The sequence below is a fragment of the Schistocerca cancellata genome, chromosome 2, assembly GCF_023864275.1.
Source record: "Schistocerca cancellata isolate TAMUIC-IGC-003103 chromosome 2, iqSchCanc2.1, whole genome shotgun sequence".
NCBI classification, from domain to species: domain Eukaryota; kingdom Metazoa; phylum Arthropoda; class Insecta; order Orthoptera; family Acrididae; genus Schistocerca; species Schistocerca cancellata.
The window spans coordinates 769,587,077-769,601,146 of NC_064627.1; the positions used below are offsets into that span (position 1 = coordinate 769,587,077).

General features: G+C 41.6%; 1 protein-coding gene across 4 annotated transcripts in view; it reads right to left on the reverse strand.

Moving 5' to 3' along the window:
* Positions 1 to 14,070, reverse strand: part of LOC126162595 (prominin-like protein) — a 510,115-nt gene that overhangs the window by 278,902 nt on the left and 217,143 nt on the right. For 3 of the 4 annotated variants that reach the window (XM_049919200.1, XM_049919199.1, XM_049919198.1), the window contains exon 3: positions 9,460 to 9,540. The exons of the other annotated variant lie outside the window; for it this stretch is intronic. In XM_049919200.1, the coding sequence (XP_049775157.1) occupies positions 9,460 to 9,540 (81 nt within the window). The remainder of the gene's footprint in view (positions 1 to 9,459; positions 9,541 to 14,070) is intronic. 4 annotated transcript variants of the gene reach the window in all.

The window sequence follows — 14,070 nt, forward strand, 5'->3', positions numbered from 1 at the left end:
AAACCACTTTATGCGGTAGCTTGAAGACTCTTCCTCACACACAGCCCCATTAAATCCTGATCGTTTTTTCCCCAGTCCTTTGGTGACATTTTAGTTATGTGGCCCTACTGATATTAAAAAGCACTGACAGACACATTATAGTTCACTACGATGGTAGAAATAATAGCACTCTGCTCTTCCTACATATCTTCATCTATTATAGATGCAATGGGTGATGTTTACAGCATATACAGAAAAGCTATGTCCACCAATCTATACTTGCGTGCTCTCTGCCTCAGAAGAGTGTTGTCATACAGACTTATAAAAATTGAGCAGAAGTCATATCAGATGCTGATAATTTGTCTCAGCTCACTTAAAAATCATCATAAATGATGGCTACAGCCACCATCAAATAAATCAAGGGATCTCACGTGCAAAATGCAATAAGAACATAGACAAGGATCAGGGGGGAAAAGCATGTATTCCTGCTATTCTGTGTAGGGTAAGATTAGCTGCCTTCTAACAAGTGACAGAATTAAATTAATTTTTAGGCCTCTACCAAAGATTGGCCAACTACTAAACTAGTAAAAAAATATGGCCAGTCTGAGAATGCCTTTGGTATGGAAAATACCCCGTGAGTGCAAACAAATTTTTCATGGTTACCAGTGATCCTCAAAAATATTCCCCAGAGTTCTTCAGGTCAAATTTAGTACTTTTCCTAAATCATACAGTACTTACTTTCTAAACAATTTTGTGCAATATTATCAGAAAATCTACAAATTTTGTCAATATATAAGAACATAATAGGGACTATATTCTGAGTTAAAAGAAGAGGGTGAAAATATTTAAACTGGACCCCATTTACTTTAATGAAAAAATAAACATTGTGGGTTTTGACAACCACATTAAGTGTCAGAAGTAATTGAACAAAAAATTGTACGAGAACTGGAATAAGACTAGGTTTAAAAGTAAGTAAATCATTACTGATAAAACGTTTCTATGAAGAACAATCAGCTCTTGGAAGCACACATTGACATTAAAAGAAACAGCATTCCTACTTCGGTAAAAAAAATTACAATTTTACAAAGAGATCTAAGAATAAAATTCAAATACAATTTGAACAAAACAACTATGGAAGGAATAGTAACATACTAGTTTTGGGAAGGATGTGTACATGAACATTAAGTGAAGTCACAAGCAGGTATTTTTTTACTGATGCAACTTGTTTTCCAATCTGAGAATCCTCTTTCTCAGCACTTTTCATAAGTTTTGTTTTCTTCGTTTGTAGCTCTGTTAGTTTCTCTCTACCCTCTCTCCTCTTTCTCTCAGCTACACTTTTCTCTGCAATGCACCTACCATATATCATATACATTTCAAAACCTGTGCATTAACTGCTTTGTGATGGGTAGATCCAACACACTCGGCAAGCTCAACCATATCATGAATGGTACCGAGAGCTATGAGGGACACTTCAATCACATTTTCAACCAGAATGTAGGAGTTGCCAGAGAAATCTCTTCCAATGCTGGCTGGCATTGTAATAAAAGAGAATGCAAGCAAGCTTGACAAATTTCTTCAAATTTTCATGTCCACTCTTATCCCCAATGATCGTCCAGAACTGACTGATATGATAATGATCCCCATCAAATTCTTTGAGAAGTTCCCTTGCAGACCTGATCTCCAGAAGATTTTGGATTTACAGGCAATGGAATCAGCCTCATGACATCAAAGCAATTTAAGATACTGAGACGTGTCGATGCTATGCCTAACTGTGTCTTTGCAAGGTCAGTGTTTACTGTCACTCATATGGTGCCCTTTGTAAAGGAATATGCCAGGGGCAATTTCTCTATAATTTTGGGTACCATATGGTTCATAAACATAAGGCATCATTCTGGAACACTAATATATATTTCTCCAATACTTTACATTGACGTAAGAGCATTTTTGGTTCCGTTCACATTGTCCACATTCTGAGGTCTCAACAGATATATGATGTCGCTCAAATCAACTTTGACTCCAAAACTTCTGGTTTGACATATTTTCTTGTTAATTCTCTGACCATAGATTGGAGGGAAGTATAGAGGAAAGCAGTTAAGAGGACATCTGACTGAAATTTAGCCAAAAATGCCTCAACCTGAGTAGCCACACTCTCAAAAACTACAAAATAAGCTCTCAGTATTTTGTCCCTCAAAAGATTCACGTTATTTCGTAGCTATGACCCTATAGGAATTTCCATAGTGAGTTTATGTTTTGGTTTTACCTCCTCCTGAACTTTAGTCACCCATTCTGCTTCCTTCACATACTTTTCAACAGCTGTTAATATTTTCTGAGCCCTGACCGCTGTCATTTTATTTTCTACTAATTGAATGGAGCAGAAATTCTGTGGGGAAACAAAGGTAGAGGTAATATTGGTGAAATCAGCTCTGGGGGAGGGAATGATTTTAGACAGATTACATAAAGCTCTCAAAAACTGAACAAGGTTCCAACCACCAGTAGTATGACCTATCTTAAAGGCGCTATGCACTGTGTCTAGACCTCATGCCCCACATTCAAAAGAAGAGGATCCCCTGGATTACACTTGACTTTAAGCTTGCTTTTCAGTTCTCTTAGGAATGCCTTCTCGACAATAGGGCCATCCATAGACACATGAACAACTTGCCGTTTCTGATGTACCTTAGACTAGCATGCACTTGTCTCAAATTCTTCAACTAAATCTTTTGCAGCATATTCCTCCGAAAACACTAAAGTACGATACCTTATTGAAACATAGCCCAAAGCACAATACCAGAAAACAGATTCATTTCTTGATTTTTTGATAACCTTATCCAAAGTCTCATGACCATGTCACAGGCAGCAGAAGTATCATGTAACAGTCGAATGAAAACCAGCTCTCATCTGAACTCAATGCTATAATTTACTTTTGACTTCTGAAGCTTTACTTTGGAGGTAATGTCACCGTCTGGGACCATATTCAGTATTGTCCTAATGGATTTTGCCAAAAATATAGTACAGTTTTCTAGTGATATTCTGCAGCAAATTAATTAAACCTCTAAAACATTCAAGTGGCTTGGAGTAAAGATTAGCTTAGGAGTCTAAAATAGACCTCTTCAAGACTTGCCCAGGGACACAAAGAAGTGTATCATCAGGTTGTGGATTTTGTGGTAACAAATCCTTATCAGGCTCGGGATCCCATGGTAAAGAAAACCACCAATGACTGCTGTTGAACAGCTCTCAGCTGTGATCCTAATGGCAATGGGGACACTAGTTTTCTCACTTCAAAAGAAACCAGCAGCAGTTAAGGCACCATGTACCATAGCAACAATTTTATACAGTATTTCATCAGTACACTCAGGTTCCACACAATCAATCAACTGCTTGGATATAGAACATGTTACACTTTAAACCAAAATTAAAGCAGGACATCAATAGCATTACAAAATAAAAACACACATTCAAAGTTCTCATTTACACGAATTTTTTTTCCAAAAAATGTCACGCAGACTGTTATGAAATTTACTAAAACTTACCCAATGCCACACTTACGTAAAACTTGAAGGTAGTTTACAGCATGTGGGTTGCAGCTATTGTGCAATAATTTTACCACCATAACCTCTATTCCCTTGATAATGCACAGTTAAATTCTGAAGTTTACAACTAGTTTGATTCTGTAGTTATTACAGAAGAAAAACTGGCTGAAATATGTCACCATGAGTCATGACAAAACAAACTCCGCACCCCCCCCCCCCCCTTTTTTTCCAGAGGACTAGTGGAGAGCAACATGGTAAACCTACTGTGGATCGTTTGTAACTCAGGAATTACTGCCAACAAAGAAGCTGACTGGCCAGGACTAGGGTGATAACTCCTTTTAGTTGACTGGGACCTATCCCAGATATCACTAAGGCAATGGTAAAATCAAAAATACATATCCTTATCACGAGGCAGCATGTAGAAAATTGGACTATGGCTCAAAAACAAAAACATGGCAAGCTAATAATGCTGAAGCCATGTTTCAAAAGAAGTCATGTAATTCTGAACTTTAACAGGAAACAGATTTAACTCATCGTAGGACTCATGACTGGCCATGAGAACTTTAAGAAACAAATACACATGATGGGTATGTAGGAAGAAGCCCCTAAGTGTAGACCATGTGACGAGGAGGATGAAACCAAGCCACATCTAATTTTCCAATGTGAAGCTCTGGAGGGCAAAAGACAGAATATTGACGTCAGTAGAGCCTGAAGGAATCATTTCTAAGAAGAAACTACTAAAGAGTTTCCTACTACTTCTTAAGGGGACCAGTTGGTTTTTCTAAAATCACAGAGAGTGAAACCACATCATAAACTCAGTTCCAGTGCTGTCAACAGTGGACTAAGACCACTGTTGCACAAATCAAATCAAGAGGTATCCCTGACGTACTGGGTCCACTAACTTCAAAGCCAATGGTACTATTGAGCCACAAACTTAACAACCATAGTAAGCTCATGACAAGATCAGGGGCCAGTAAATATGGAGAAGGGAAGTGTGGGCAATGAAACAGTGAGCATTCAGGTTTTGCAGGCAGCTAATCTTAAATTAATAAATATGGGCAGCTCTACCAACTTTTTATCAAAGAGGAGTCACAAAAATTGGTATTGCAAGTGCTGGGAGCCCAAGTAGAGTTCTCGGTCAAGAACCATGATTCAGTGTCAGAAATGCATGACTAGACTTCACAGGATGAAACTGGATGCCACAGGAAAGGGTACAAGTGAGAGCCCTTCTGATAGCTTCTTCGAGCTGGCTTTCAATCAAAGTTACAAACAGACTAGGAGCTATACCAAATGCGAAAATCATTGACATACAATGCACGGGTAACCACTTGATGGTGATGAGGAAGATGTCTCAGCAGAGCCCGGTGGGTTGCAGCTATCTTGGACCTACAGGAAGATGAGTGATATATCAGGTCTAATCCTAAATGATCAGGATAAAAATTGACAGACAAAAATGGAACAAGAGCCTTGACAGCCCCAGTCACAGTGGGTAAGTCATAATGATAGTTTCAAGCAGTTTCAAATGCCTTGTGCAAATAAAAAACAAAACTGCACGTTTATGAGACTTCTGTGGAATTCTTTTTCTAAGCTTTCCAGACGATTAGTTGTGGATTGTCCCACCTGAAAACCACACTTGTATGGCGAAAAAACATCCGATGATTCAAGAACTAAGCATAATCATCAGGCTATCATTCTTTAAAGCAGTTTGATAAGCATGTTGAGACAATTTAATCAGTTTCTGCTCACACGTGTTGCTTTTCACCTGGTTTAATGATTGGGAATATAACACTCGCTACCCTTTGGGAAGGGAAAGCACCTTCTCGCCAAATAAACTTGAAGCCCCTGAGTACTTAGAGTCTGAGTCACATTCAGAAGTGGGCTCATCCAAATATGAATCAAATGAGGGATTAAGGCTGTATCATGAGAAGAGTAAAGAGCCTGAGTCAGTTCCCAGACAGTTACAAAGGGATAAAAGATAGGGGTGTGCCTTCAACTCATCTTTTATGCAATCGATAGATAGCTGGTAAAGAAGAAGATGCCAACACTGCTGCAAAGTGGGTCGAGAGGCATTTAGGAAAAACTGATGCATCAATAGCACTGCCACCATGAAGGAGGAGACACAGAACGGTAGTTGATCTTCAACAGCTCGACAGGTACGGAGTTTAGGTAGTGTGTGTGGCTTTGAGGAGAGTCACTTAAAAGTTATGAGGACGGTCTGAGAAGGGTGTTGCTCGAGATGTCATAAGCCCCTTTGACGGTCTTGAATAACAGTTAACAATGTCCTCGGCCCTCCACAGTGCCAGCCACCAGACAAGAGAGGGCCATAGTAGTTTTGGCGGATGGATGATCACCTCGAAAATGGAGAGCCGAACATGGTACTGGGCCTGCTATGCAATGACAAGAAAGCTACAGTATCAACAGAAAGGGGTCACTGTGACAAAGATCAGCATATAACAATCATTGTAGTGAAGCACTGATATTAAGAGGAGATCGTTAGGTTGACAGCTGAAATGACTATGTGGGAGGCATTAAAGGGGGCAGGCATACCATTACTGAGAGGTGATAGATCAAAATTGGGAAAGAAGAATATCAATCAGAAGCCCCCTATCAAACAACATGGTACTCCAACACAAGGGATGGTGCACACACCCCCAACTAGGAAAATAAGGAGGAGGAGGAGGAGCAGGTGGAGGGGATTGGGGGGGGGGGTTGAGTTTTCAGTTTAAGAAGTCAGTAAATTCCCTACCCAGGTGTTTGTAAATGTTACGAACTGTGAGTGTTGGTGTCACTCACACTCACATTGCTGTTGGTACCAATGTGGCACGGAGGGGAATCCATTCACAAATAATATCTGTACTAATCAATGTACAGACCTCTCCAGATTCCCTCTCTGGATCCATACAGTTCTAACATAATATACAGTAACACTGAAGGGTTACACACACACACACACACACACACACACACACACACACACACACACACACACACACACACACACACACACAACACGTCCAGTCACATCCGATGAGCTTGATTGTGTTCAGATCTGGCAAGTTGGGGGGTCCAGCACATCAACTATAACTCCCCACTGTGTTCCTCGATACACTCCATCACACACTTGGCCTTGTGACACGGAATGTTATCCTGTAGAAAAACACCACTGCTGTCAGGAAACACGATTGTCATGAAAGGGTGTACATGGTCTGCAAGTGGTGTATGAAACTCCTTGGCTGTCATGGTGCCTTGCATGAGCTCCACTGCACCCACTGATGTCCACGTGAATGCTCCCCTGAGCATAAATAGAGCCACCGCCAGCGTGTCTCCAGCCCATGGTACATGAGTCAATGCGCTGTTCCTCTGGAATACAACAGCATGATGAAGAAGGTATCAGGATTCATTACACCATGCAACACTGCCACTGCGCCAACGTCCACTGCTGATGGTCACATGCCCATTTCAGTCATAGTTGCCAATGTTGTGGTGTTAACATTTGCTCTTGCATGGGTTGTCAGCTGCAGAGGCCCATCATTAGGAGTGTTCAGCACACTGTGTGTTCAGACACACTTGTACTCTGCCCAACATTACAGAATCTGATGTTAGGTCTGCCACAGTTTGCCATCTGTCCTGTTTTACCAGTCCTCCTGCCTACAAGATCCGACATCTGTAATGAGGTGTGGCCACCAAACCTCATTTCTGGGCATCATTTTGCCTTGGTTTTGCCACATGTTAAGACAATCATCACAGCACTCCTCGAACATCTAATAAGTGGTGCATTTTCCGCAATGTTCACGCCGTGCCTCTAGGCCATCACAATCTATCCTTGGTCAACCCCAGATAGATTGTGCACCTTCCCCATTTCACACACAGACAAAACGCTCACCAATATTAAATGCACTACGCATCTGACTAGCAGTCATTCCTCGCCAGATGCTGCTGCTACCACCTGGATGGTATATCAATAGTAGGCCAGTTGTCATAATGTTCTGGCCAATCAGTGTAGGTTCTGAATACAATGGTATAGGGGGTCTGGAACCTCTGCAGTCGCTGCAATAGCCTGCTGTCGACATTTCTCTGAAACTAGTTTAGAGTTTTAGTGTCTTGCAAGAGCATATCTGCTGTTAAGAGTAGGAACTGAAGAGGAGCAGGCATCCCTGGGACCTGGAGCAGTTGGCTCCTGCAGCCAATGCCTCATGTTGAGTTGCTGGTTGGTATATTTCTGGCTAGAGGGTTCCCTAAAACCAGTCTTGTCATCGGGAGTCATCACAGAATGATGATGATGATTCTCTGGGAAGGTGCAAGGAACTGCAGTCCTCCTAAAAATGTCGCATGAGGGGAGCGACTATACCTCTCATGGGCTAATTTACTGGCACTAGACGTCAGTGTTGAGGGAATAGGGAAAATTAGTCTCAAGGGTACTGGTGATGACTTGGCCACAGTATGCCAAAAGTTGATATCACTGGTTTGGGATGTAGATGAGTGTAAATTTTCTGAGCTTCAAAATATAAGATAACCAGTACCTGGATTCTATACACCTTAATTAGGGTAGTACAATTGGGGATTGCAGAGGGAGATCTCCTCCGCAATTAACACAGATGGACAGTTACTCAAATAGTGCATTTTCATGAAGCAGCCGACCACAATCTCCGCAAAGTTTTTATGAGACAGTAAAACTTGGGATTGGGTAGGATTCACTATTTTAAGTAAGACTGAATCACCTTGTAATTTACTGAAGAAAGGGATTTCTCCTATTATATTTTTAATATTCTCCGCAAAGAACATTGGTGCAGTAGGGTAGTAGGTAGTGCAGGTGCCAATAGCACTTATGAATTCAGATCTGCCTGACGAGACTACCATAGTCTCACAGCCACCAGCTTGTAACTTTGGTCTTTTCATTGTATCAAGTATCCACCATGACGCCACCTACTTGGAACAAGTGCTCTCCCTACAGGCATCACCCAGACAGAAAAATAGCCACCTTGTCTCCATGTGGACTTGCTACCATGCAGAGCATTGAGCAACTTTCCCCACAAGGCCCACACGTCCATAAAGAAATTGGGGAGTACAGAGGTCAAACCCAGATGTGGGCACCAAACATGAGTTAACTGAAGTGAGTTGTGCAAAATAATCCTCAAGACCATGTCTGATAAAATGTGTAGAGTAAGACTGCAACACAGAAAAGGAAAGGAAGAAGTACTGCAATGGTTTGGGGCCAAACAGATCTTCACAAAAGAGTTGAAAGGCCCCTGACAACAAATCTTCATTTTGTTACACTTGACAGGCATTTGCTAAAAAGTGTTGTTCTTATCTAATACCCAAGAATAATACATATAATTATGAAAGCCCAATACAGCTGAGAAATGCACTAATAATGTTGATGAACTGACAGTGTGATAATTATCTACGAGTATCATTATTATTTCCACATGATATCTATAACCACTTCATGGAACTTTAAGTCAGTGAACTCTCATTGGATGGGCCAAGTTGGTTCTTTGTACAGTTCCAAGAAACAGGGAAGGGCCAAAAAGATGATATAAAGAAAGCTAGGCAGATAACATTAGAAAAATTTACAAGAAATAACATGGGGACCAACTGATATGACCATAATGCATGGGGCAGTATAGAGGTAGCTTTTAATTAGCACTGAATGTTGAATGGTGGCTGCTACTGCATCTAATGATGGTAATAACTATGCTAGCATATCATTGGTTTCAAAGTCCATATTAGTCGGTTTCATTTGCACATAGAATAATTCTTCACATATACAGTGTCTAGATCACACAGAAACTGTTATTCAAGCCTAATCTATACCGCACAATTTCACATACTTGACAATTGAATGCTTACTAGCAGTCAAACATCAATATAATTTTTTAATGGTTTTACTACACACAATTTCACATGCAAAGCACATACATCAAAAGCTTTTGGTTATATGTGTGTAACTTACTGCTGTCAAAACGAATAATTGTGTTCGCACGAGGTGGGCCTACTGCACTTCGGAGCAATGACTCAATATGCTTCTTTGAACCTGCATAGGGATAACAAGCACATGTTAACAATGACAGCACACACACACACACACACACACACACACACACACACACACACACACACACACACACACACACACACACACACACACACACAAAATAAATGAACACAAAAACACAGACAAACTCTTACACAAATAGGATTGGCAATTTCTTACATCACAAAAAGATTGACATACAGCACAAACAAAACAAATAAATGAACACAGAAACACAGACAAACTCTTACACAAATAGGATGGGCAATTTCCTCCATCACAAAATGATTGACACACACCACAAACAAAACAAATAAATGAACACAGAAACACAGACAAACTCTTACACAAATAGCATGGGCAATTTCTTCCATCACAAAAAGCTTGACACACTGCTGCAGCTGCCAAAATCCCTCTTTATGCGTAGTAAAAATTACATGGATCCTAAAATAACTTAATTTATTTTCACCTTCTTCTTGTCTTCTTTCTCAATGTCTGACAGTGACATTATTGTTCAAGTGGTAATACAATAGACATTTTTCCCCCAAGAATGTTAACACATTGCAAAGACAGTTATTCCACTGGTGGCACTTTTTCAACTAACTTTTTTTTTCTGTACAGTAGCAATCAAGCCATTAGAAATCAAACTCTTACAGCACCAATTAATATAAAGATGGATTTATCCTAGTATTTCCAAGTGGTACAATACCTGCCTATCCCTAAAATGGCTGAGTGGAGTAAGAAATAATTTGTACATGGCCAAAACACACACATACAAGGCTAGTATATTCTCTTGTTTTGACAAACAAATTTTAAAGATAGTATGATGCTTCCACTAGTAGATGTGAGAAGCCTGCATGTACCACACCATGTACCTACATGCAATTTCCTGCAGGATACTATTTCCTAATACAGAGCACAGCAGCGGAGACTGTTTTTAAAGGAGGGAAGGGGGGAATGAGAAAGGGGGAGGGAGAAGGGGGGAGGGGACAACTAGGGGAGAGAAAAATGCAAGAGACATTGGGCAAGGGAAGAATTGAAGTGGGAGTAGGGAGTTTGGCTAATAAAATGAATAAGAATGGGTGGGGGCACAAAAGGGTGGTGGCCAAGTGAGTGGTGGGGAAAACAGAGCTGAGAGAGGGACTGCCCACAGAATGAAGGAAAGGATATAGATTTCATGATAAAGGGCCCGAACAGAGTGGCAGAAGGCGGGATCAGCGTGAGTGGCAACCTGTTGGAGAGGTCGAGTGCAAACGGCAACATGAGGGGTGGCAGCGGTACTGGGGGAGAGCAGCGGTGGTGGAGTTATGGGGAGATCAGCAGGAAGGGCTAGGGGAGAGCGGAGGGGGGGGGGGGGGAGGAGCGGAGGTGAGCAGTGGGGAGGGGGGGGGGAGGCAGTGAGAGATCCATGAACAAAAGAGAGGGGAGCAGGGATAAGGGGCAGTGCAAAGAGGTGGCTGACAGGGAGCAGAGAGCGGAGTATGCAGGGTGAAAGGGGGCAAGGAATTTGTGAGGGCGGGGCAGGTGCGACCAAGGGGGCAAGGCATTCGTGAAGGCGGGGGAGGCCAGGGGGCAAGGCATTCGTGAGGGCGGGGGAGGCCAGGGGGCAAGGCATTCGTGAGGGTGGGAAGGGAAGATGAGTTGCCAGAGGCATAGGGCAGAGGGGAGGCAGCTGAGTGAGTTGAGGGCGACCAGCCGTGGGCTAAGGGGATGTGCCTAAAAGAACGTGACGCGGGCAGACTTTTTTTATTTTTATTTATTACATTAACAGTACAGAGTAACCCACCGCCTTGAAATGTAAGGTGGGTTGGATGCTTCTGAATCTAATAGCAAAGACTTCTCATTGTTACAGTCTGTTTGGTATAAAGTTGTTAATGCCTTTTTCTAAATAATATACAGAACATAATATATAGAGATTTCTCTGAGGTTACAGCGAATTGAATGCGTAACAATTGTTAAAATGGTTTCATATAGTTTGTTACTACCTAGTTGATGAGAATATAATTTACACAATGCAAATGTCAAATAAAAGTAATAAAAAAAGAAAATGTAACACAATGAGCGTGATTAGGAATAATTTGTAAAATAAAGAGAGCATATTGGTTAGTAATGGCCTATTTCTATCGATTTCAGATGAGAAGTTCTCGGTACAACCTCGAGCTATTCTCATCTGGAATGGTTTGCGCTTATGTATTTTTACACAGATCTTACAGATTTAATGCTGTTTGAGCACTTCATACATGGAATACATAAATTATAGCTTCACATAAGAAATACACTCATGTTTGTAACTTGTTAGTTGAAATAGTTTGTGTCTGTCAGTAGTGGTTTTTCTTGTGGTGAAGTCGAAGTAGATACTCCGTGCAAATTGGTATGGGTGGAGGTTATATTTAACAACCGAACTAAGTTAATAATTGGCTTCTTCTACCGACCCCCGGATTCTGATGATATAGTTTGTGGGGACTTCAACCTTCCCTCGATATGTTGGCAAAAATACTTGTTCAAAACCGGTGGTAGGCAGAAAACATCTTCCGAGATTGTCCTAAATGCTTTCTCCGAAAATTATTTCAAGCAGTTAGTCCACGAACCCACGCGAATTGTAAATGGTTGCGAAAACACACTTGAACTCTTAGCCACAAACAATCCAGAGCTAATAGAGAGCATCATCACTGATACAGGGATTAGTGATCACAAGGTCGTTGTAGCTACGCTCAATACCGTTTCTTCCAAATCCACCAGAAACAAACGCAAAATAATTTTATTTAAAAAAGCGGATAAATTGTCACTAGAAGCCTTCCTAAGAGACAATCTCCATTCCTTCCGAACTGACTATGCAAATGTAGACGAGATGTGGCTCAAATGCAAAGATATAGTAGCAACAGCAATTGAGAGATTCAATTGCTGTATGGTGTGGCAGGTGGCAGTTGACGCTATATAACGAAAAGTGTGAGGTGATCCACATGAGTTCCAAAAGAAATCCGTTGGAATTCGATTACTCGACAAATAGTACAATTCTGAAGGCTGTCAATTCAACTAAGTACCTGGGTGTTAAAATTACGAATAACTTCAGTTGGAAAGACCACATAGATAATATTGTGGGGAAGGCGAGACAAAGGATGCGTTTCATTGGCAGGACACTTAGAAGATGCAACAAGTCCACTAAAGAGACAGCTTACACTACACTCGTTCGTCCTCTGTTAAAATATTGCTGCGCGGTGTGGGATCCTTACCAGGTGGGATTGACTGAGGACATCGAAAGGGTGCAAACAAGGGCAGCTCGTTTTGTATTATCACGTAATAGGGGAGAGAGTGTGGCAGATATGATACGCGAGTTGGGATGGAAGTCATTAAAGCAAAGACGTTTTTCGTAGCGAGGACTATTTACGAAATTTCAGTCACCAAATTTCTCTTCCGAATGCGAAAATATTTTGTTGAACCCAACCTACATAGGTAGGAATGATCATCAAAATAAAATAAGAGAAATCAGAGTTCGAACAGAAAGGTTTAGGTGTTCGTTTTTCCCGCGCGCTGTTCGGGAGTGGAATGGTAGAGAGAGAGAGAGAGAGAGAGAGAGAGAGAGAGAGAGAGAGAGAGAGAGAATGTTTGTGGTTCGATGAACCCTCTGCCAAGCACTTAAATATGAATTGCAGAGTAGTCATGTAGATGTAGATAGAATATAGTTCATTGCTACTTGGATGAATTATTCCGTAAATACCTTAATACACTTCTGATATACGAAATTCATTGATTATAGCTTTGAATAGAGAAGAGAATATACTTCTGTCTGCACACAATAAGACGAGCAATACATTACTGTCTTCTAATAATTTCCGGGTATGCAGCCGGATCCCGTCGACATTACTGGCCGGCCGAAGTGGCCGCGCGGTTCTGGCGCTGCCGTCTGCAACCGCGGGACCGCTACGGTCGTAGGTTCGAATCCTGCCACGGGCATGGATGTGTGTGATGTCCTTGGGTTAGTTAGGTTTAACTAGTTCTAAGTTCTAGGGGACTAATGACCTCAGCAGTTGAGTCCCATAGTGCTCAGAGCCATTTGAACCATTTGAATACATTACTGCTTGCGTGCAGTATACTTTAAACACTATGCAGGATGCCATTGGGGACGTGCCGCGGAGGGGATGGTCTGGATAGATGTCTGCCTATTACACATTACGACCCTCTTCAACTTTCGGCGGTCTGTGTCAGTCAACAGACGAGGTCAGCCTGTACTCTTTTGTGCTGGGAGTGTGGAAATCTCGCGTACAGATGTATGACACAAGTGACACCCAATCACCTGACTACGTTCGAAATCCGCGAGTTCCACGGAGCGCCCCATTCTGCTCTCTCACGATGTCTAACGACTACTGAGGTCGCTGATATGGAGTACCTGGCGGTAGGTGCAGCACAATGCACCTAATATGAAAAACTTATGTTTTTGGGGGTGTCCGGATACTTTTGATCACAAAGTGTACTTTCCTTTGGGTGAAACCAGTCCGTGGGAGTAAGCGAATGATAACAGTCGACGCGGTCAGG